Consider the following 23,111-nt stretch of genomic DNA (forward strand, 5'->3'; position numbering starts at 1 on the left):
ACCGCTGCCAGGCTCCTTATCTTCTCATGTAAATACCTTGACTGAAGTTTTATATGAATGGAAATCGATTGTGTGTTTAAAGTTCAGGAGCCTGGCCCTCATGCCACTGTAGGATGTTGTGTGTGCTAACTGCATTAATCTCAGTGAAATACTGGCAATAGTATATATTCCATCCGATAATTAAGTATTTAAAGGTTATTTCTCAGGCTGATTGGTTTTAATTATAGCTAGGGCTTCATGCAAAAAAATTCAGTGTAGGAGAATGGATTTTTTTATCAAAAAATTAAGGTAATATATCCTTTTTACCAACTGATTCACACTTGTGCCAAGTTAGTCTTTCCTTTAAATACCAAGTTTTGCCATTTACCAGAATGCAAAAGATCCTTCTGCTGCCTTGGACATGGTGCTTTGTACGTGGGCACTCACTGCCATAAGAGAAGTTGCCCTGGCCCCCGCTGTACAAAGTGCAAACTGAAGGACGGCAAAGTGAAAGCCAACGTTTTAAAATACACCCACTCATTTCTGGCTGCTTAGATCAGAGACACCAAATCTCCTTCTTGCTGATGCTGAGGTAGCCATGCCAGGCTAGTCAAGACACAGAGATTACGTCAAATGGTGTTGCCCAACACGGAGGTCGGCTTGCGACTGTCTGGTCTGCAGGGCCTGTGTGATGACATGGGGTATTGTGGCACTGTCAGAAACACACACAGAGGTTTGGCTCTTGTGCTTTGTGCTTTAACCACAAAGCCCATCCTTCCTGCCTCTGCTGCCATGCTCAGCAGTAGCCACAAAATAGGTATGAGTGGTGTGTAAACTGTCTTGCTCATCTTGTAGCGCAAGCAAGTCCACAGTCCTGCCTGCAGTCTGCCCTTGCACACGTATGTGATGTGCATTTGTGCTCATGTGAGTCATACGCACAGCAAGAGGAACATTTTTGAGTAGAACATGTCTTTTTTCAAAGGGAAGTATTGGATATCTTCTCCAGAATTTGAAGTTTGAGTTGGCTAATCTATGAAGCATCTGAGACTACAGTCATTAATCCCCTGATACTCCATATTTCACAGCTGGTGTCTGCTCCCCAAGCCCTTGCTCACCCAGAAGGAAGTGCATTAGGAGCAGTGGCACAGGCAGGTATTGCTGCTGTGAACATCCCCAGCCTGGCATGGAGGAGGCTGCAACCCTGGTGAAAGAGGTGACAGTAGCCAGGGATGCCTCCACCATTACTGGGTAATCTACAGACTGCATCAGTGTTCAGGCACTAGCTTTGGATCATGGAAATGGCTTGGATGAAAAGGGCTGGACTTTGGTGAAGGAGCCCATGCTCCCGTCTCTAGCTCTGCCTGTTGAGGTCCCTTCTTCAGTCTCTCCATCCATAACTGTAGGGTTGTTTGTCTTTGAAAGCACCTTGAGATCTGCAGATGAGCAGTGCTGTAGACAAGCTGGGTGTTCATGTTAACATGGATCAACACTGGATCCCGAGGGCTTTTGAATGAATATTCAAGAGAAAGTGGTTTGTGTTTATTCTTGCAGCTCCAACAGAATAATTAAGAACAGGATAAACAGTAAGTGCAAATGATGCAATGAAACCTCTGATAATGCTCAGGGGGTCACACAAGAGGAGCCAAGTTGATCTTTTTTAGCCCAACAGTTGATCATTTGTGTGATTGTATAACTATAGCCTGGGTTTTTTTCTGCTTTTGTAGATGTGGATAAGTGTCTTTCCAACCCTTGTCCTGCGCTGGCTACCTGCAACAACACCCGTGGCTCCTATATCTGTCAGTGTCCTCTTGGATATGAGCTGGAAAAAGGAAAGTGCAATTTAGGTAAGAAAACAACAGTAAAAAACCAGGGGAGAAAAAGATAGAAATAATTATCTGTAATCTTCTAAAATAAATTAACCTAGGCTCAGACTAGTTCAGGAGCTTAATGTTCCTCCTAAACACCACTTCTAACAAGAGCCTTTTGCTGTTTATACAAGTGCAGTGTCTAATGCCTGTTGTGTTGAGGTGCCCCAGAGAGCAGGCGCAGTGATAGCTGAGAGTTTCTTAAAAACACAGCAACAGAGCGGTGGGCTCAGGCTTGTTAGTAAAGACAGATGTGCCCCTTCTGTTCCTAATGTGTTTTACAACCCCCAAAAAGCATTCAGCAGCTTATCATAGCTCCCAGCCCTGCAATCCTGGGCGACGGCGCTTGGCTTGGGAGAAGTGAGTGGGGCTATTGTGTAACCTGGCTTCAGTGGGATCAGCCATGTGCAGAAAATTAAGCAGCCATGAAAGTCTTTGTAAGATCAAGGTCTTGTTTCGTACCTTTAGCATTTTTCATGCAGCACAGTTATTTGTTGGAACTCAGGTTCTGACCCCCTCCTTTCTATTAGAGGACTCTCAGTCTCAAGGACTTACAATGTCCCATTGTAAAGGGGAATTTGTTTTGCTAGAGTTTCTTCTGACCCTTAATCAGCAAGGATTAGAGGCATGGAAATTTTGCTAAGGAAACATGGGTGAGGTGTCCCTGAAGGGTGTTTTGAAACTTTTCTTCGAGTTGGAATGTGTCAGCTTCTAATTTAGAGAGTTGTTTTGATTATGCCTTGAACTGGGATACGGGCAGATTATATAAATACTGTGAAGGTGATTCTCATCTTATTTTTACCCAGAGTTGTTACATTAGAGCTGTCTGATATAAAATTTGTGGTGAAGATAAGCTCTGTGGATGCGAAAAAATGGGAAAGAATTGGAGGCTTTATAATGTTATCTGCAACTGTATTTGTTTTTCTGGTGGAACATAAAACTGGAGCTCTGAGTTCTCATTTCCACTGAGTATCTCATGACACTTAATACAAGATTTAGGGATATTATCTCTCCGAGTCTGGACAACTTGGATTATTGCATTCGGCTGCCATGAATCAAATATGAATCTAAGCATGGAAAAATGCATCTTTTGGACCTCTTTTCAAATGTCATTGTTCATTCTGTCTGACAATTTGAAAAATGAAAATGTCCTTTCTACAGTGCTTTACTTTGACTTGCTGATTTGCTTTCCTTCCATTGCTGGGAGGGGTAAGGGATTTGACACGTTTACCCCAAATTATTATAAATAGGTTTGGTACCTGAAACTGTCTTGTTACTAAATTTACCCAACTCTCTCTGTGTTCAGGGGTCCTTTTAAATTAGTCTGTGTTTCTATATGAAATGTATGAACGCTGCGGTGAAATGGTGGCTGTTAAGCAGCATTGAGCTCTGGAATTTGACTGGGGCTGTGGGATCATCGCAGTAACCCTTGGGAAAAATCCCAAGGCTGGGACTTTGCTTTATTGGGGCAGTGACTCTCAGATGTGAGTTTTCTGTCTGCTGCGTGAAGGGGTTTTCCATGCAGACAGCCTCTCATGTAAGGCGGAAGAAACCGCAGCTACAACATGGCACAGAGACGTGTTCTGACTAACTTGTCTTATTCTCCTTTTTAGTAAGAGTATTTATCGGCCAGGTCCCCCTGAAACTTAATACTACCCATGGGAAGTACACAGAGCTCCTCCACGTCAAGAGTGAAATCCTGGCGATGGTGAGTGTCATTGCTGGGACTCTGGCAATTGCTGACAGGACAGGTCTCCTTTGCTCCTCTTAGGGTTGTCATGGGAAGCCACGAGACTCTGTAGCATGGATTTAGCCTTTTTAATCATTAAACCATCCTGGTCTGGTGTAAGTAGGACTGGTGATGTGTGCACTTTTAAATCCTAGCACGCTTCTCTCCCCTGCCCTGCCCAGGCTGTTAAGACAGCAGTGAAGAGATCTGGCTCCTATGGGGCTTAAGACAGCATATCTGCCCAGAAAATCCTGAAGCCCTTACCATGAAGTGATGTGGGTGGGTTCATGTTTCTGTAGCCTCCATTCTTTCCTAGTGTCTTCTGGCTGCATTGCCTTTTCCAGATCTCAAAAGGGCATTAGTGCTCCTCCAAGGTCAAACATTAAAAGAGTCACTCCGGGCTTCATTGTTCATCAGTAAATCTCTCAGGTGCTGGGGTGGGTTGGACTGCAGCTGGTGCCACCTTGCTCTTAGCCAACCCCCATGCACAGCAAAAGCACCCACCCGAACATACCTTCCTCTTGGTGGAGTTTCCCAGCCGTGCTATCGCAACCATGTGGCCCTGGGTCAGTTGAGAGCAAGCGCTGGGTGAGCTGGTGGCTTCCCCATACTCTGTGCCATCAGTGGCTCCAAAAAGACCCCTGGGCTGGGGATAGGTACATCTCTGTCTGTTTTTTAGCCAGATCACTGCATGCATGAGTTCGTTCTGTTAGCAATTCCTGGGCTAGCTGCAGTAGTCTTTTTGGAATAGGTGATTTGGAGATGCTGCCAAAGAAGGGGGGAGCTGGGGTGAGTCTCCTTCGTGCTGCCTGCATGGCTTGTGCTGGGGAGTGAACACAACCACCCACATGGATCCAGGGAGAGGAAGGCTCCTTGGAAGACGTATAGTCTCTGAGGGTGCCGCTTTGAGCTTGGCCTCATGCGGGGCTCTCTCCCTGCTGGCTTCTGGCTCCTCCTTGGCCTTTGCGGTCATTGCACAGTGGGGCCCCAGGCAGATGCTCATGTCAAAATCCCCAGGTCTTTATTCCTGTCCAAGGCTGCATGATGGTGACTTTAGCCGTCCCTTGCTGGCAACAGGACAGCACATCTTTCTTATCGAGCAGATGAACTGCTGGGAGACTCAGAGCCCCTCAGCCTCAGCAGGCAGCTCTGGTGAATGCAGGGGATGGTGTCAGTGATCCAGGAGGGCCGTCCTGTGCTGCGTCCTACTGGGCTGTCTCACTCCATCATCCCCCGGGGCACTAACAGCTGCTTTCTCCTTCCTTGCAGCTTGATGCATCGCTGTCGGGCTTGCCGGGGTACCACCACTCCACAGTTAAGGTGACCAGGTAAGGCTAAGGCTACCAGGGGAAGAATGAGAAACTTGAATGTTTGGGATGTTCAACCTGAGATCCATGTTCTCCATTTTGAGTTGGTGCTGGGCTTGATGAAATCTGGCCCATGGTAGTGCAGGGCATGGGGAATGCCTGACCAGCTTGCCCGGCTCTCCCAGTACCCTCCTCCTGGCCTGAGCGGCTGGGGATGGGCTTATGAGGTGCCCAGGAGGGATTTGTGGCTGGTTTCAAAGTGAGCTACCAGCACCCCTTCCAGCTTCAAATTTACCCCTCTGTGTGTAATTTTGTCCTGTTTTTAAGGTCTGTTACAATGCATAGCTGTTTCGGTATGTATGCAGTATTGTGTCTGTGATAAGCATCGCTTGTGTTAATAAGAGTCCTATTTATAATGTACGTTAATAAGAGTCCTATGTATAAGGTGCTAATGATGACATCAGACTGACCCATGGTACTCAGGGCTGTTTTGTTTTGTTTTCTGTTAGGGAGGCAAATTTTGTGCATGTTTCAGTGCAATCCACGTTCTCTTTAGCATCCAACGTGACTTTCTACGACGTTGTCAGCAGCGTGAAAAGCTACATTCGAGGCTGCAAATCCCCCACTGAAGCCTGCCAGTTCATCTCCAGCCTGAAACCGCTCCACAGAGGTAAATAGCATCTGGAGGGACTGTGACAGGAGGGGAAAGGGATATTTTACTTGGCTTCTTTTATAACAGGGCGAGAAAGATTTTGGTGTTTGGAAAAACCCCTCTGAATCTTTTTTATCTTATTTAAATGGGAGTCATCTTAAGAGCCTCACAGCACAAAAGGCATGCAGATATCGAGCCTTATCTTCGCCACATGTGTGAGAAATCTGCCTCTCTGTGAAAACATCACACAGCCCAGGATTAGAGGCATTGTAGGGCAGCTTTTCATCTCCAGGATGTGACACCGGGCCCTGGTTAGATCAAAAAAACATGAAAAATGGCATGAAAGCCAAGAGACAAAACCCCCCAGTGAAGCTGATTAGAGCCGCTGCAGGCTATGTGGGGAACTGCGCTCTCCTGCCTGCCCAATTTCAGTGTTGCAGGGTGTGAAAACGGTTCACAATTAAGAGGTTTTGATTTCTGTACTAAATCCTCTACCTGCCAAACGGGAACGTGGGTGCAGCACAGAGAGGCCTGGAGAAGCACAACAGTGTGGTGCAGGACCTTCTCCAGGTGGACCCCACTGGTGGTGGTGGTGGCCCTGTGCCCTGCACCTCCCCATCCTCCATGTCTGAGGGAGCAACAGAGGAGATTTAGCCGTGAGAGTTACTGGCAGGATGCAGGGAGTGAGCACCCTTGAAAGACGGGCTCCTGCAAGGAAACTTCTGCACATGGAGCTCTGTGACTTCAGGGTTCGAGGCTTCAAGGTTTGGCTTTGAGGATGAAGGGTGGCAGTGTTTAGCCTGGGTGTAGTGGGAAACCTCTTGGGTCATTTTGGCAAAGTAAACATGAAGATGAGAAATTTAGCATGTGCTTTTATTTTAACGTGCCATATTTTAAAGTCACACTCCACCATGGATTGATTTACATTATTTTGGTAGACCTGCTCAGATTATATCTAGCTGTTACCTCTGATACAATGCTTCTGGTAAAGTCTACTTCTAACTTGAAATAAGCAGCATAAGAAACAAATTATGTTCTTGTGTAAGTACTTAAAAGAAAAGATGTCAGATCAAAAAAAAAAAAAAGATGATGGATCTATCAGGGAGAGGTTTATAAAAGGCAAGTGCCAAATGAGTGACATGTTTTCCATAAAATCCTATTTCTCTTGAATATTTTTTTCATTTGTTCATTCCATTTAGTCTGACCTCCCAGTAAAAAATGTAAATTCAGTGACACAATTTCCATCATTTACCCACAGTTTTGCTGAATGCTCATTGTAACAAATCTGACTTTCTAAAGTAAAACACTGCTTCAAAGGAATGTAAATGAAAGGACAAATTCTTTGTTTGAAAAATGAAAAAATCCAGTGCTTAGCATTGAAATGGAAAAAAATCGGTTTGGGCTGAGCAAAATGTTTTGCTTGATATAAACATAAAAATTGATTTGTTGAACGATCTCAGGGGGTGATTGTGTTTCAGCTTGAGCCAAACCAAATTTTTCTTTTTCATTTCCCCTTCTGCCTCTGAGCTGAAACATTTATTATTCATCCCCTCTATTTGCCTATACAAATGACAGTAGATATGCAAGAAATGGTGACATAGTGTAATGTTGACTGTCTCCTAATGGAACAAATATTATTAAAAAAAAAAAAAGAAAAGAGATTAAAGCAGCACATGAGCTGAATGCAATGCCTGGGGAAAGCAAATGTGTGTAATGGTGGGTTCAGATAGAACCACGCTGATGTTGGCCACCTCTACCTGACAGTTGGCAGCTTGTGCAAGCAGAAAGACCCCGAATGTGACAAGGAAACTTCTGAATGCACCGACTTTGATGGAGTCGCGCTCTGCCAGTGCAAAAGTGGGTACTTCAAATACAACAAGATGGACCACTCCTGCAGAGGTATTGCTCTTTATGTGGCATATTTTGCCTGAATTGTCTTAAACTTTTTGTTCCAGTGGAAATAAGTGTGTGTGTGTATCACTGTGCGTGCAAGAAGCTCAGTATTACGAACAAATATTAGCAGCTCAAGTTTCTTTTATTTTGTTAGGGTACTTTTCAGCAGACGCCGAAGATACAGTCTCTTTCTAGGAATAATATTATCTCTTTCTGGAGCACGCTGTGAGTCACAGTGATTGAGAAGAGGCAGAAAGGGGCCTGACTGCTTTGGGCTCCAGTTCAGTGGCGCAGAGCAGAGATGACGTGCAGCTCTGCCTGTTTTGATTTTGTCTGAACTCTCAGCGAACTTAGGAGAAGTGCTTTAAACTCACAAGTTTATATTAATAGCTCATCAATATTTTTAAAGTAAGTATCTGAAAAAGATTATGAATTTATTTTTCAGCTGGGTTCCTAATAGAAATTTTAAGCTTAAGGGTTATATTATTTTTTACCTACTCCTCAGATCATGAAATCTGGTTTTGCTACATTTTAAACAAGGTCTTTGTCTGCGTCAAAGTTACTTCTGTAGGATCAGGGTGTCCATTCCCTAGTTCCAGTGGTTGTTGTAGGGCTCCTTAAGAAATGCAGTTTTCTGATGACTTATCAATGAGAATTGCAGTAGTTGTTATATATTGCTTCTGGCAGTGTCTGCTGGGTTGGTGTTGAAATAGGAGGAAATGCTTTGTTGATTCCAAATCTGATCAGAGAGTGGGAAAAATGTGCCTGGAAATTACTGATGTGCTGCAGGCTCTAAGATGGGCATCTCAGAGATGGGCATCTCTGGGTCCCAGGTCACGGTCCTGCCTCTCCTCTGCTCTGCAGCTCCAGGCAAAACCTTTCTCCTTTGTGTTTTCCCTCCCTCCCTTCATCTTGTATGTTGGGGGAAGGATTTCTATTAGGAAATACTGACAATCTCTACTGACCCTTGAGTCAGAGAAGGGCTTATGTAGTAGAGTGGGGAGCGGAGCTGAAATCTAGGAGGCTTTTGCCCAGTTCTTGCTCCATCATTGACAGTGGAGACCCCGGGTGAGTTACACCATTTTTCTTGTCTGTGTCTCTTGCCAAACAGTGTTGGGAAGATAAATACCTGAAAGGTTGTGAGGCACTGAGATGCGATGGTTGCAGAGGGCTAAGAGATCTAACATCTTGTACACGTGTTTACTCCCTACTTATGGGTCTTGTTTGCTGTGCAAAATATAAAAAACCCTACCTGCACACAGTGAGGCCTCAATTCCACCTTCAGCTCGCTGCTGTCAGTAGGAAACAGCTTATTGACCAGCTTGAGAGTGTCTGAGGGACAGGGTTGATGCAGGATTTCGGCTGCAGTGCAGTGGCATGAGGGTAGCACCGACTGCATGGTGCCACGCTCTGGCAAGATACCAGATTTTCAGCATCACTTTGTTCCCATCTGGGTAAGCCAGGTGGTTGGGATTTTTAAAGGCTTTTTCAAAAGCCAAGCTATGGCCCTCATTTGATATTTAGGGCTATTTTCTGTTAAATATAGCACACAATATGCCAGCCTCTTTGAAAATCTCTGCTCTCTTATTGACTAAACAGGAACCGAGGTCTCCTGAGCATCCGACCCTCATTGTGGGTCATGAAAATGTGGCGCGGTAACTCCAATTATAGTATTTGCAAAGAGGGAAATGGCTATTGTGCTGCCCTGTCCGGTCTCCCGCGTGGGAAGGCGGGTGCAGCTGGGAGAGCTGCTGGGGCACAGGCGATCGGCTGCCCTGACCCCCAGGGATTGTTTTGTCCTGCCTTGTGGTGTCTGTCCCCTGGGGCATGCTCAAAAAAGCATCCCCTGGACCAAGGAAGGGTTGGGTCTCTGAGCCACAGCAGTTTCAACATGTTGGCCGTGGTACCTCTTGGTGTGCAGTTCAGTCGTCTCTGGGTCATTGCTGGTTTTCAGCCTTCCCAGTATCTTCAGGGCTGTTTCAGAAACAGGGCGACAAACCCAATGTGCCAGCTTTTCAAGGACATGCTATTTTTAATAGTACAGAGTGTTTCTGGAGCGAAGCAAGGAGCAGCAAAGCAAGTTTCCAAAGAGACCCCTGAGTCTCTTTTGGGAAGGCAAAGGCAAAGGAATCCTGAGTAGAAAAGCACAACTCGATAGCTTTGCTTGGCCCCTGACACTTAAGCCTTTCCTCTATTCCCTGCTCATGTTTGAAAGCCTGCCGAGTGAGTGTGACAGAGCGAGCTCTCCTGGGAGCGTGTTCAAAGGAGCAGGAAAGATGCCAGAGGAGAGAGCAAAGTGGCAGGAAAAGGCAGGGTGAGGAGAGGAAAAGACATAAGCACCGAGTGTTTAAGTAAGACAGAGATGCATGTTCAGGATCTTGCTTTTCCTCTTTACTGCCCCTGTAGCCTCCTGGCCTGAGAGCTGTGTGCCAGTGGGTCCCAGGGCTGCTCCTGCCTAAGGCACAGCTCCAGCTTGGAGGCCACTCAAGGTGTATGTGCCCTACACACGTTACTGGGCTAGGGCTGAGGGGGTGAGGTTAGGCTGGGCTCCAGCATCTGCCTGCAGGCTCCTCCAAGCCTTCCCAAAACGCAAGCGGCACTCTGGGGCTGGGGCTGGGGTACACGGGGCTGCTGCGCTCATTAGAGAAAGCAACTACAGAGAGCTGTCAAGGTGATACCTCCCTCCCCTTCACTGCAGATTTTGTTATTGCCTGATCTTGTGGCTCACTTTGGTAGAACATTTGCTCCATGATGTTTCTGGTCTGTGAAGGTGAAAGGAGTGAAAGGGGCAAGCCATCCAGTCTCATTTTGCTAATACCTCTATGTTATGAATGAGTCAGGCAAGGGTCCTTTGGGATTTACTACCCTTGCCCTGGCTGTTTGTTGACTGAGGATCTTAACTCTTGTCCAGTTACCTCTGGTCTCTTCCTTGACTTCAAAGAAACCATCTTAGAGAGAGAAAAATAAATCCAGTGCAAAAAGCCAGGCATCCAAGAGCAAAGTGCCAGGCACACTGTGGGTTGCGTCTCCTGGAAAGCAGAGGCTTGGGCAGAGCTGCAAAGGCGGCCTGGTGGGTAAAGAAGGGGTCCCCAGCTCTGGCTTGTAAGGCTAATATGGTCCCTGGGTACATTTAGGGGGCACGGGCAGGCAGAAGAGGGGAAGTTTTGTAATCCCTGGGCTTGCAACATCTATTTCTGGGAAACAGAAATCAAAAGGGTGAAAGAGAACCTGTGAGCTTTCAGAGAAAAGCTGCAATAACCAGGAAGACTCAAAGATCTCAGTGCACTTGGCTTTATTAAAGGCAAAGGAGTGATTTGATGGTGAGGAGGAGAAATGCGATCATATAACCTTTTCCAATCTAGCAAGTAAACATCCAAAGGCTGGAATTTGACACTGGGATAATTCAGACCAGAAAGAAGGTGAATGTTTTTAGTGGCTGGGGAAATTAACTTTATGAGCATCTGACTCAGGGTTGTGGTTGGTTGTCCATCACTGAAAATATTAAAATCAATCTTGGATGGTTCTCTAGAATGTAGATCCAGTTCAACTATTTGATTTGAAACTGGAATTAAATTTAGGGAAGTTCTGTGACCTGTATTACAATGGGGAGGTCACAGTCACATTACTCCCTGGTGGCATCAATATTGCTTGTTATTGGTGCCAGAAGAGCCATAAACTTCTGAATCCAGTCAGAAAACTGGTGCTCTCTCTTGGTTTACTATGATATTGCCATCCCATCCTAATGGTTTGTCCTTCTTTTCTTCCTTCCTCCCCTCCTGTGCTAAGTGTTTCTGAAAATACAGTTGCCAGCTGTGCCAGAGTGGAAAAGGCATCTGGCTTGCTGGAGCAGCAGAGGAGGAGGAGGAGAGGAGGCAAGGGCTTTGCTGCGGCTTTGCTGGGACCTCTACTGGGCAGCCCCTCCTCTCCCCGCAGATTTCCCTGTGCTTGCTGGTTAGAGAGCGCAGAGCTTTTGGCTGCAGGTTATCCCTACGGTTAGAGACCAAGGCAGAGGGAAGAGGGCTTGAGGGCTGCTGCCTCACCATTTTTAAGCGTATGGTGTTTGAGGGGGAAAAAAAATCCATGAGCGTTTTGGTTTTCACTTAACAGTCTAGTTTTATTCCCTGTGGCATGTGCTGCAGGGTTTTCCCAGACCCCTGGGTGATGTCTTGCAGACCCTCAAGGGCTGCTGCATGTGCTGGCCCTGGCTTGTTCCTCTGCCCAAAGCGACTCCATCCGTGTCACTCCTACTCAGGTCTTTGAGCGACTGCCGTCACTGCCTCTGCGAAAGCCAGCAGATCTGCAGGAGCTCTGGTGGGACTATTGCTGAGAAAAGTGGTGATCTTAGCAGTAATTTGAAGCTTATAATTGTATGTCCAGTGTGTCATCTCCTTTGCTGTTCATCAGAAGGGTAGTACAATTTTCTCAGGTAATTCAGGTGATGAGCTGGCTGTCCTTTAAGCACAGCAGTTATTTTGAAGTGATGCCTTCAGTTTTTTACCAACATTTTGTACATAGCAGTTTTCTGGGTTATTTAGGGCTAGTAAAAAAATTACTTTCTATTCTATGGTAAAATATGATATTTTAAAATTTGATTTAGCTCCAAATTTGAAATAAATAAAAAAAAAGTGACATTTTTCATGAGGCAGAACGTAACATATCACTTTGGGTTAACCATGACACTGTTTGCGTAACGTTTTGTTGTAATACTAACATTTAAAAGTAATGAATAACATGCATCAATGCTAAAGTAGCACTGTTCAAATGAGGTTTCAAAACAAAAACTGGAGACACTTGCAGATTTTTTACTCTGCTATTTTGTGGGAAGCAATACAAGTGTGCCGTGAGTTTCCATTTGGGCAAGAAGAGGTTCTGCTGGGAATTACATTACCAGCTGCTCACCCTGTGCCAGGCTTTGGGCTAGCTCTGCTGGGAAGCCCTGAAATGGTCCTGTCAAAGCCAGTGGGAGGTGAATTTAAGTGCACGGTGTTTTGCCTGAACCAGAGGAGATATTGCATCACACCAGAGTGCATCGTGTTCCTGCTGTGCCAGCAGCGCAGGCCGGCTTGTGGGTCCCCAGCGTTGTTTGGGGTGAGGCTGCCGTGGGAAGCGGCGATGGGAAATGCCTCCCCTGCACCACTACGCGGTGCTCATGGCCCTTCTATCCTGTCTTTTTAGCCTGCGAAGATGGATATAAGCTGGAAAATGAGACCTGTGTGAGGTACGGTGACTGTTCTGCCCTCCTCCTACCCCACCATCCTTCTTAATATTGCTTTGGTGACCTGTCGGCACAACTAAGCCTCTGAAACTCCCTGTTGTTTTCTGTTACCAGCTGCCCATTTGGCTTGGGTGGATTCAACTGTGGAAACCGTAAGTACTGAGTTTTGTTTCTTTTAATTTCCATGGTGTCAGAAACGGGAAATTTGAAACAAGTAATTGCAAATGACTATGTCTAAACGCAGTAGGTACATACTACTCTTGTCAGTGTTTTTTGTTTCTTCATCTTCTGTTGAAAATTACTTTGTTGCCCTTCTTTGTCAAAAGTTGACTTAATGTTTATCTCCTAAGCAAAGGAGACGTCTTTTCTCTGGATACTCTGTCATGATAGCACATATAGAGGGCACTCTTGAGGCAAGATATTCGGAGGTGAATCCATGAAATATCTTTTGAATTATTCTGATCTATCAGTGAAGACAATCCATCCCCTAGGGAAACAAGAGCTTGTTCTTCCTTCAGCAGGAGATCCCCAGCTCCATCCATTTCACTTGAAAATTTAAGGGAACATTGCTTACAGAGTGAGGGAAAGTAGGAAATAAACAGTTAATGCCTTTGCATGAGGATTGCGGATGTGTTTACTGTAGTATTTACAACCACATTGCTGTTTTTAAGTGAGTCTCTGTCTTTCCCATCTGTAGCATATCAGCTCATCACTGTGGTGATCGCGGCTGCAGGAGGGGGACTTCTGCTTATCATGGGCATAGCACTGATTGTCACTTGCTGTCGGTAGGTACCAGCGCCAGCCCCGGCTCGCATGGCATCCTCTCAGTGGGTTACACCACACTTAGTGCTCCACATGTGAACCCTGAAGGACAAAAACACCAGTGAACACATAGGATAGCTAAGCAAGTGGGGTAATCAGAGGTACTGAAGTATTACATTGTGCTTTCTTTTGGGACAGATTTTTTTTTCCAGCAACCAGGCTAAAAATTTCAACTCAGTGTCTCTCAAGGATGCACCTGGCAGTCATGTCCTCTAAGGATGGCAAAGGAGTCCTTCCCACTCAGGGCTGTAAGGCAGCCAGGGAGCAGTCTCCAAAAATGCAAGCTAAGTAGAAAGGAGAAGTTTAGGCAACAGGAGGAGTTACTGGCCGTTGCTCAGGTGGTGTTTGAATGTATTTAAGGCTATTTTCATTTTCCTTTATGGACAAGTTCTGCATGTGCTCTCACTCCGTGTGTCTCTCCCTTCCAGCCACACACATGCATGTACACACATAGTTCCTGTACCAGCAGGTAGGTTCAGACTAGAGTCAAGATGTGCTTGCCAAGGAAGCTCTGCTTCATGATTTATACATCATGAAAAGGGCTGCCTTGCATTAATACCCTCTCCGCGCCATTCCAGCCCCCAAATCTAGGATTTCAAAGCGCACTGATTAAGGTCAGCAGATGGATTTATCAGTAGCATAGATGAGGCAGTGTTTTGGTTGGCACAGTGGTGTACACTTGTTCCGATGTTTTTTGAGTCAGGGGGATGCCAGGAAGCCCCAGCCAGGAGGTGTGATGGCCAGTACACCTCCTGGCCCCAGAGTGCAGATCTCTGCAGGGATGGACTGATCTTCTCATGAGTCCTGGCCTTTGGCAGATTATGTGACTTCCTGGAGGGTGCTCTGCTTTGAACTGGAGGTGGCACCAAAGTCTGCTCAAACAACGTGGTACTCATGTAGGGGCATATGGTGTCATTCAGACTGGCAGCTTGCAGGCCTTCCTTCTCAGGAATTAACATAGTGCCTACAAGTGCTATAGTTAAGCACTTGGAGACTTGAATAACATGGGGGCTCCCATATGTTTTTCTTTCTTCCTGGATTTCCATGACTTTTTCACTGACTCAGGTGAACACACACATTTTTGAGAGGTAATGGGCATAAGTTGGAACAGGAGAGGTTCGAACTGAATGTAGGGAAAAACTCTTTCACCAAGAGGATGCTAAGGCAGTGGAACAGGTTGCTCAGAGCGGTTACACCATCTCCTTCCCTGGAGATTTCAAATACCTCTAGGTAATATCCTGAGCAGCTTAATCTGACCTTGTACCTGTTTTTGCGTCAGAGCAGAAGATTGGACTATAGCCCTTCTGAGGTGATATTTGTTTCTAGTCAAGGTTCATAGCATGAAGTAAATCTCCTGAGATCACGTCAGAAATGCATACAAGATAGCAGGATAAATTGTATGTTTTCACCTCCCTTCATTCTTTTATAAACAGGAAGAATAAAAATGACATAATATCCTGAGCAGCTTAATCTGACCTTGTACCTGTTTTTGCGTCAGAGCAGAAGATTGGACTATAGCCCTTCTGAGGTGATATTTGTTTCTAGTCAAGGTTCATAGCATGAAGTAAATCTCCTGAGATCACGTCAGAAATGCATACAAGATAGCAGGATAAATTGTATGTTTTCACCTCCCTTCATTCTTTTATAAACAGGAAGAATAAAAATGACATAAGCAAACTCATTTTCAAGAGTGGAGATTTCCAGATGTCACCATATGCTGAATATCCGAAGAACCCCCGGACACAGGAGTGGGGCAGAGAGACCATCGAGATGCAAGAGAACGGAAGCACCAAGAACCTGTTGCAGATGACAGATGTGTATTATTCGGTATCTATCCATAGCTTAGCTATTAACCCCTTGTGCCTGATACAGCAAAGACACGTTCCCTTATGTTTGGAAGGAGAGATCCCTTTCCTGCAAAATAAAAAAGCAAATAATTGGCTTCCGTAGACAGCAAGGCATTGGTAGTCCTGTGGACTCCAGCTTTTACACGTGGTGAATATCACAAAGAGATGTCATTAGGAAGAGTGCTAGAGTGTCTGCCAAAATGTCATTTTGGTAGATGCCTAAAAAGCCCAATCCTAGAGTAGACAAGGAGAGTTAAAGATTTTGGACAGGCTGCTGGGAGTTCCTGTGGGTAGTTTTCTCCCTTCCACCCTCACTGATGATGCTGGAAAGTTGAGACCTCTGCCTGGGGAACTTCACCCCAAGATGGGAAGACGGTGGTCACTGAGGACCCCTCTGTTCTTCCACTCCTCATGCTCTCCAGGGTACAGGACCCTTCCTGCAGCAGGAAGGGTGCATAAGGAGCATCCCTCCAGCTCTGGGGGAACAAGTGGTAGGGAGGAAGTGGGTGAAAGGATTGTATGGTCTTGGTCTTAGACATTAAACTTACTCAACCAAGTGTCCCCAGGCATTTTTCTTAGGTAAGAGAAGGGAAGCGAAAGGAAGGTGAGATCACTTTGCATTTGACATATAATTCAAGTGCCTGTGTTGGGAGAGTAGGTACCTATGGTTAATGGGGAGAGAAGTGCTCCCAGGTAATACTCAAAGGAGGAGACTAACTTTGATTTTTCTAAAAGCATTTCCTTTAAGGATGGCTCTGGGACAACATCCTTTTCATGAGAGTTGTTTCAATGCCTGAGCTCATCAGCACAATTCTCCTGGATTAAAAATTAACTGTGTGCTTAGACTGCACTTGATGGAGTCAGGTAAACTTCAAGTCTGCTAATTGGCAAGATGTCAAAACTAGATTGCATCAGAATATTCCCTTCAGGCAATAATTCCCATAGTAAGAATCATTCTAGGTTATAGAGATCATTAGCGATCACGTTATTCCTTCTAGCTACCGAAATAACTGCTGGGAAGGGTGGTAAGTCTGTGCCTGAAGGAGGATTTGAGTGTGCGAATAAGACCCTTTTTATTTAATTTTTTTGCTAATACAGCCAACTGGACTGAGAAATCCTGAACTGGAAAGAAACGGACTTTATCCTCCCTACACTGGTTTGCCTGGATCTCGACATTCATGCATCTACCCTGGACAATACAATCCATCCTTCATTAGTGACGAAACCAGAAGAAGAGACTATTTTTAGCGGCGAGTGGAGAGGGAGTGGAAGATTGACACAGTTTTGTGACCCTTGATCCCCAGGTACAATCTGTCCCCTGGGCAGTTCAGCCCACATCAATCTTACTCTTCCCATTTAACAGGAAGGACTTTGAACTCCATGCTGAGCGTTGCTGCCCTGAGGAATGGTTACACTTGCTGAGCAGCAGACAGAAGGAGGAGGATGAGGGAATGGCTCAAGGTGCACATCACTAAAAGACCCAGATGGAAGTTAACATATGTATTCTGGATGTGTTCTGTGCTGCTTCTTCACTCTTTACGCTACATGGCAAGCACAGATCAGTATGGGCAGATGAACTGTGCCCAGCACTCTGTGTTGAATACCACTAGGGAATGTTTTGTTTACAGATCCCGCTCACTGTTGACTGTGCTTGTCTTCTTAGCCAACCTTCATGCAAAGACTCACTGGCAACTCCTTTTGGTAGGGCAAGTTTGTCTACTCCCTTTTCCGTTGCTGCATCGCTTTCTGCTTCATACACAACAGGGAAGCTGGCTGGTCCTCTGGCCCTCACATTCTTACTGGTAGAAGTTCTCCAGATGGCTGGGTCCTTGCTGAAGCCTGGTGCCTGGCAATGTTGGCTGAATTCATAGGCTGATGATCTCCAAGGAGTATGGGAAAGTTAGTCATACCACTGCAATTCTAACTGAAAAAAAGACACAGTTGATCCTATGTGCCGCTTTGAAAACTTCCTGTATATAGTGAAGAGTCCTAGTATGTGGTTTTGTCAACCAGCATTGTTCAGAAGTGATGCCACTACATGTCATCGTAGTGCTTCCGTATAGGATCTTATGGGGCTCTGTTTCCCTGCAGGGACTGGAATGCCTGTAGAAACAGCAATATAATGTTAAATAGTTGCTCACAGGGAAGAGAAACATGAGCTGGGAATTCAGCATGCTCCTTACAAGGAAGCTGGGAAGGAGCAATAATGCTATTGTCCTGGTTGGGCAGGTGGAACATGAATTCTGGGCACTGCAGGTGGGACATAGTTTTCAAGCCTTCACAGCCCACCTTGACTTCAGTAGGAGCTGTGGACGCTTTCAGTACATTGGAAAATAAGGCTCACTGCAGTCAGATGCATTTAAGGGAGAGAAAACCGTGAGACTTTCAGCCCTAGCGGAAGAAAGATCATTTGTGTTGAGGTGTTTTGCTTTCTTCCATCCAAGTTTTGAGTGATTCATACCAGGCAGGCTTGCTCACGTAGGTGTGTATTCATATTAATCAATTCGGCAAAAGCTGAAGAATATGTTATTACATTTCTTGCCAAAGACCAGACTGAAAGCTCGTGGACTGTATTCTGACCTCAGCTGGGTGTTGAAAGAGATCATATTAATGAAGTATATTTACTGCTTATCTTTACTGCAGTGTTAACCTGAGTCATCCAAACCTTGTCCAGATACAGGGTCCAGATATGGATGCTTCACCTGAATGTGACTGTGCTTTTAATTAAAGGTGGCTGCTTGTATGAGGATGACAAATAGCACAATTCCTTAGCCATTAATGCACCATCTGTGTAATGCATACATAAGCTAGTTTCACTGAAGGGCATATACCCTCTGATATTTCCTTCTCCCCTGCAGTGCTTGAAAATACACAGTGCCTACAAGAAAGTTCATAAGGTAGCTCAGTTCACTGAAGCACTAAGGACCATGGGATGTGTCCCCCAAAGTGCCTAACCCCAAGTGAGATCAGCAGTTCAGGTGCTGACGTGTTGTGTAGTTGCTCACCGGGGGCAAACCTAAGATGATGAGGAGCCCTCCATCAGGGAGCAGGTAGTAGTGCTTGCCTCCTAAAGATGCTGTGAGTCCCCAGATCCTCTCCCAGCACTTCAAAGGCTGTTGTATTCCCTATCAAAAGTGAGCAACAGCTACCCAGAGGAAGGGCAGCTAGAGCTAGGCAGTCATCAGCTGCGTGGGCTAAGAGGTTTCTGGTCCCTGCTCATGTTTACTTCTATTTTCTCAAAACTGCAAGGTGGGAAAGGCACCACAAATGTGCTTGAGAACACCTGGTTTGGTGCACCAGCTATAGCACACAAACACAGTGTCTTTTTATGCCTCACCCCTTATCTACTATGTAGAAACAGCAGTGTGGGCTTGCAGAAAAAACAGAACTTTATGGATGCCTAGGACAGTATGCTTTGCCCTTACATGATCTTATGGTGATGATGCATGCAACTTCATGTCTGTCTGCTCCATAATCAACCTTGCAAGTGGCAGTACACAGTTTATCTCAACTGTAGGGAGGAAATGAATGGATGGTCATGGGAATTACAGCTGCCTAAGGAGCTATATTTAAGGAAGACTCTAGTTACAGTATCCTGTTCCCTGCCATGCTGATCAGTGTTTCCAGCCCATGAATGATGTTCTTCTCCCTTTCATTAGCAGCCAAAATCTTAATTACACAGGATCCATTGGATGATGTGAACTAAGAGCTTGATTCTGGTGTACTGTGGGATCCCAGAAAGCGAACCGTATCTTGGGCTGCATCAAAAGAAGCATGGCCAGCAGGTCGAGGGAGGTGATTCTGCCTCTCTACTCTCTTCTGGTAAGACCTCATCTGGAGTACTGCGTCCAGCTCTGGAGCCCTCACCACAAGAAGGACATGGACCTGTTGGAGCGGGTCCAGAAGAGGGCCACCAAAATGATCCGAGGGCTGGAGCACCTCTCCTGTGAGGCCAGGCTGAGAGAGTTGGGATTGTTCAGCCTAGAGAAGAGAAGGCTGTGAGGAGACCTTATTGCGACCTTCCAGTACTTAAAGGGGGCCTACAGGAAAGATGGGGAGAATCTTTTTAACAAGGCCTGTTGTGACAGGACAAAGAATAATGGATTTAAACTAAAGAAGAATAGATTTAGACTAGACATAAGGAAGAAATTTTTTACAATGAGGGTGGTCAAGCACTGGCACAGGTTGCCCAGAGAGGTGGTAGAGGCCCCATCCCTGGCAACATTCAAGGTCAGGTTGGACGGGGCTCTGAGCAACCTGGTCGAGTTAAAGCTGTCCCTGCTCACTGCAGGGGGGTTGGGCTAGATGACCTCTAAAGGTCCCTTCCAACCCAAAGCATTCTATGATTCTATGATTCTATGATCCTTCAAAGAGGACATTGGCAGGATCGTTTCTGTATGTGTGAGTTGCCTCTGGTTTTGAGAGTGCCTAGGACAGAAAGGACTGCCTTTCCCATGGTATGGAGAAGGGTTTTGTATGTGTTACAAAAGAAAGGGGGAAGCTGAGATTCATCCTAAATCTAAATCCAAGGCATGTAGACGAGCACTGGGCTCTGCCCCTGTTTACTACAGCAGCTTAGCAAAAAGGAAGTGTCCCCCAGGATTTAACCACATGCCAGTATTTCATTAGATAGGGAAGAGTTTAGGCACATGCTTATAGGCAAACATACTTAATTGCTTTGTTAGTTCAAAGACTGGGAAATGTTCCTGTGTGTGCAAAGTACAAAGAACAAAGTAGGAAATAATCAACTTGCAATTGCAGATCAATCCTTCTATATAAAGAGTAACATGGACTGTATGAACAAAACTCCTGGTCTGTATCTCACAGCAAATTACAAATTGCAAGAGATTTGAATGGAAATGAGATAGGACTGTTCATAGTTGAGATCACACAAAAGTTTACAAGTAATTAATTCTCATTTCTTAATGATCTTCAAATTCTTCTTAATGCTGTACCTGTAGTGAAAGGGTGTCAGTAAACCCAGCAGGATTTTCTGAGTGAGGACTGCAAAACTTGGCCTTTTACAAAAGAGAGAACTTTATTGCACTGAAATTTTCTCTCTGCCAGAGCAAGTAAAGATTGGGAAATTTCTTATGAGAATGTATCCATTGCAGCCTGACCTTCCTTTTAGCTTTGAGGGAGTCATGGATCTAATGCATAGTGCACAGGAGGAGGAAGAGGGTCTCTCCTGACTTGTAGCACCTTCTCTGGGCGTCCTAGGAGGCCTCGCCCAGCAGGCAGGAGAAGATTTAGGCAGGTCTCAGCACTGGGGTGTGTGCAGGTGCTTTTCCACGCAGTGATCCAGGAAGTCTTTGTGGAGCCAGCAGATGCAGCCCGGGGTGAATCAGCCTCTGGGTCTCCACCAGCCCAGCCACTCCCCGTGCTGCGATGCTTCCGTCTTCACCCCAGCCCCACCAGCTCCCAGCTCCACTAGGGCAGAAGGAGTGGGTGCAGTGTGGTGTGTTCTGCCACAATTTATGACAGTTATTTTACTGCAATTACTTACTATCCCATACCAGTAGCAATGGACTTGCCCAGCCATGGCAGGGATGTCGCCTGTTTCAGCTTGCCTCTGTTAAAGCTGCCACCGGGATCCTCTCTGTCTGCTTCCATCTCTGCCATAACCTAAGCACCCTCTGGCAGTGGAGTGGGGTTTGTCGCTCCTCTCAGATGTAAGAGGGGTCTTCACATGCCCTAAAGCCCACTTTCAAATGCGGATGCCTCTCTGTTCAGTACCTAACTCCCTGTAGGAGTCTAAATAAATGCAGCTTATTTCTCAGACTATTTAGATTACCCCAAATTGCAAATTTTGAGCATACTGGATGTTTTTGCCCAGGGGAATTGCTCTTTACTGTCCAAGAGGATAAGATAGAAGTGGCATGTTTCTTGTAAGGAGGATGCAAGTGGTTCAGCCAGATGTGGGGAAAGGAAGAGAAACTACACCAACACTGCACAGAAATCTGCTCTTGCTCGTGGCTACTGTGAAAAGCTAGGGGAGCAGTCAGCAAGGGTCCACGGGCAGTTGTGTGGGTGTATTTTTGATTAACTTTGGAAAAAATGCTAATTCTGTTGCTTGACAGGAAAAGATGTGGGAGGTGCATATTTGCTGCTAAGGTGCTCTGCCAGGTGTGCTGACAAAAGCACCTCACCCACAGAAATACCCCCGGCAGCCAGCCTAGGAGAGGCAGCCCCAGTGAACAGAGCAGCAAAATGCAGATTTGAGGAATCATTCAAAAGGGAGGCTCATACGTGCAGCCTTCCTGTGTCCCTGCTGTGCACCGCTGCTTGGCCTGGCCAGCCCTCCCAGCTTCACTGGAAAAATCAGAGGCCTTTTGCATACTGGTGAAACCTCGCAGCACTGAATTGGGCTATATGAGCAAAAAACAGGACAGGGATGTTTTGATTCCCTTTGCCCTGCACATTTAAAGCAGTAGGTAACCGAGCAGCAATGAATCTCATTGCTGTTGCAGCATTTTTGGTTAAGTCCCACTGTCACGGTCATGTACCGAGTCACCCCTTGTGACCACCCTTCTAAAAGGTATTTGCCTTCACACTGAGCAGTAGTAAAAGACTTTAAAAAACAGCAATAAATTGCAGTTAGAGAGAGGTGTTTGTCATTGTGAAGTTCTTGTGCCAACACTTGTAAATGTTGTTTGCCGGGACATGAGTGAGCAGCAAAGCGGGTTTGGACATTGCTGCAGACATGCTAAGTGCTTCCCCAGGACTTGTCTCTAATGCTGGTCAATGGCCATATCCGTTCCAAATCCAGCTGGACTTCTCATTCCCTCATAGTGATGTTTAATCTTTAGTTTTCTTCCTTAAATTAACAAGAACGGATGCATTTTACTTAAATGCTCTTCCTATGCTGACTAATGTTTTTTCCTTTTTACACACAAAGGACCTAATCCAGCATCTATTATAGTGACTGGGGTAACTCTCCCATGGGCTGTAATGAAGTTTTTTTTAGGCCTGAATTATTCCACCACCAGGGTCACCTGTGTGTAGTACATAGTTTCCTGTGGCTCTGTGTTCTGCCTATTTCTGTGATACTGTTGCTGCCTTTCCATGTTGTATTTATTTTTTAAAAGTATACTTATTACTGTAGCAGGACCTGTATTATGTGAGATTGAACAAACCAGGTTAAAGATCTGAAACACCTACCTGAGAGTAGAATGAATGTGAATTTTGTGAAGTTGTTTTACTGATCAGCTGACCTGTTTCTCATCATGTAAGATCTTCTAGGGACGTCGAGGTGCTTTCTGCAGTCACAGATAAGAACTACTCGTCAGTTCACTCTTACTTGTTCCTTCAGAAATGAAGAAAGATCTCCCAGTTTTGAAAGGGGTATGCACTGTGTGCTTGTAGGATTTTGGGAGCTTTGCAATGTGTATTTAATTCTTTGTTCCCTTGAGCTGCTGAAATTGAAAAGCAGGACAGAAATCCATGAAGGGGTAAGAAATAAAAAAAAAGAAGAAAGGAATATGCTTACTTGTTTTGTAGTAGTAAACATCTAAAGCGAGTGTGGCTTCTGTACTGTAAGGTCGTATGTGGGATGACAACTCTTCTCTGTCTAGTTTGTGTTGCATGAGTGTATTATCCTTGTTGAGGGAAAACCTAGAGAGGGTGCCTGATGTTCTTCAAAAGTGGAATGTAAATGCTAAGTTCCCTGGTCTTTATTCTGGTAAAATGCTAGAAGGGATGGAAGTCTTGCTTGGGTTAATGACTGCAGCAGGCAGCCCCCAGATCTGCAAAATCCTATATGGAAAAGTCCTGTGGAATACAGCAAAAACTGATCACTTCTC

General features: G+C 45.5%; 2 protein-coding genes across 2 annotated transcripts in view; both read left to right on the forward strand.

Annotated features, from left to right (window-relative positions):
* Positions 1–16,557, forward strand: part of HEG1 (heart development protein with EGF like domains 1) — a 30,882-nt gene extending 14,325 nt beyond the window's left edge. Inside the window, exons 14-23 of the mRNA XM_075710379.1 lie at positions 1,704–1,823; positions 3,458–3,552; positions 4,843–4,901; positions 5,390–5,550; positions 7,297–7,431; positions 12,601–12,643; positions 12,755–12,792; positions 13,338–13,425; positions 15,115–15,289; positions 16,408–16,557. Coding sequence (XP_075566494.1) covers positions 1,704–1,823; positions 3,458–3,552; positions 4,843–4,901; positions 5,390–5,550; positions 7,297–7,431; positions 12,601–12,643; positions 12,755–12,792; positions 13,338–13,425; positions 15,115–15,289; positions 16,408–16,557 — 1,064 coding nt within the window. The remainder of the gene's footprint in view (positions 1–1,703; positions 1,824–3,457; positions 3,553–4,842; positions 4,902–5,389; positions 5,551–7,296; positions 7,432–12,600; positions 12,644–12,754; positions 12,793–13,337; positions 13,426–15,114; positions 15,290–16,407) is intronic.
* A 5,252-nt stretch (positions 16,558–21,809) lies between these two features.
* Positions 21,810–23,111, forward strand: part of MUC13 (mucin 13, cell surface associated) — a 34,606-nt gene continuing 33,304 nt past the window's right edge. The window contains exon 1 of the mRNA XM_075710380.1: positions 21,810–21,847. Within this exon, the coding sequence (XP_075566495.1) occupies positions 21,810–21,847 (38 nt within the window). The remainder of the gene's footprint in view (positions 21,848–23,111) is intronic.

Source organism: Pelecanus crispus, chromosome 5, assembly GCF_030463565.1.
Source record: "Pelecanus crispus isolate bPelCri1 chromosome 5, bPelCri1.pri, whole genome shotgun sequence".
Classification (NCBI taxonomy): domain Eukaryota; kingdom Metazoa; phylum Chordata; class Aves; order Pelecaniformes; family Pelecanidae; genus Pelecanus; species Pelecanus crispus.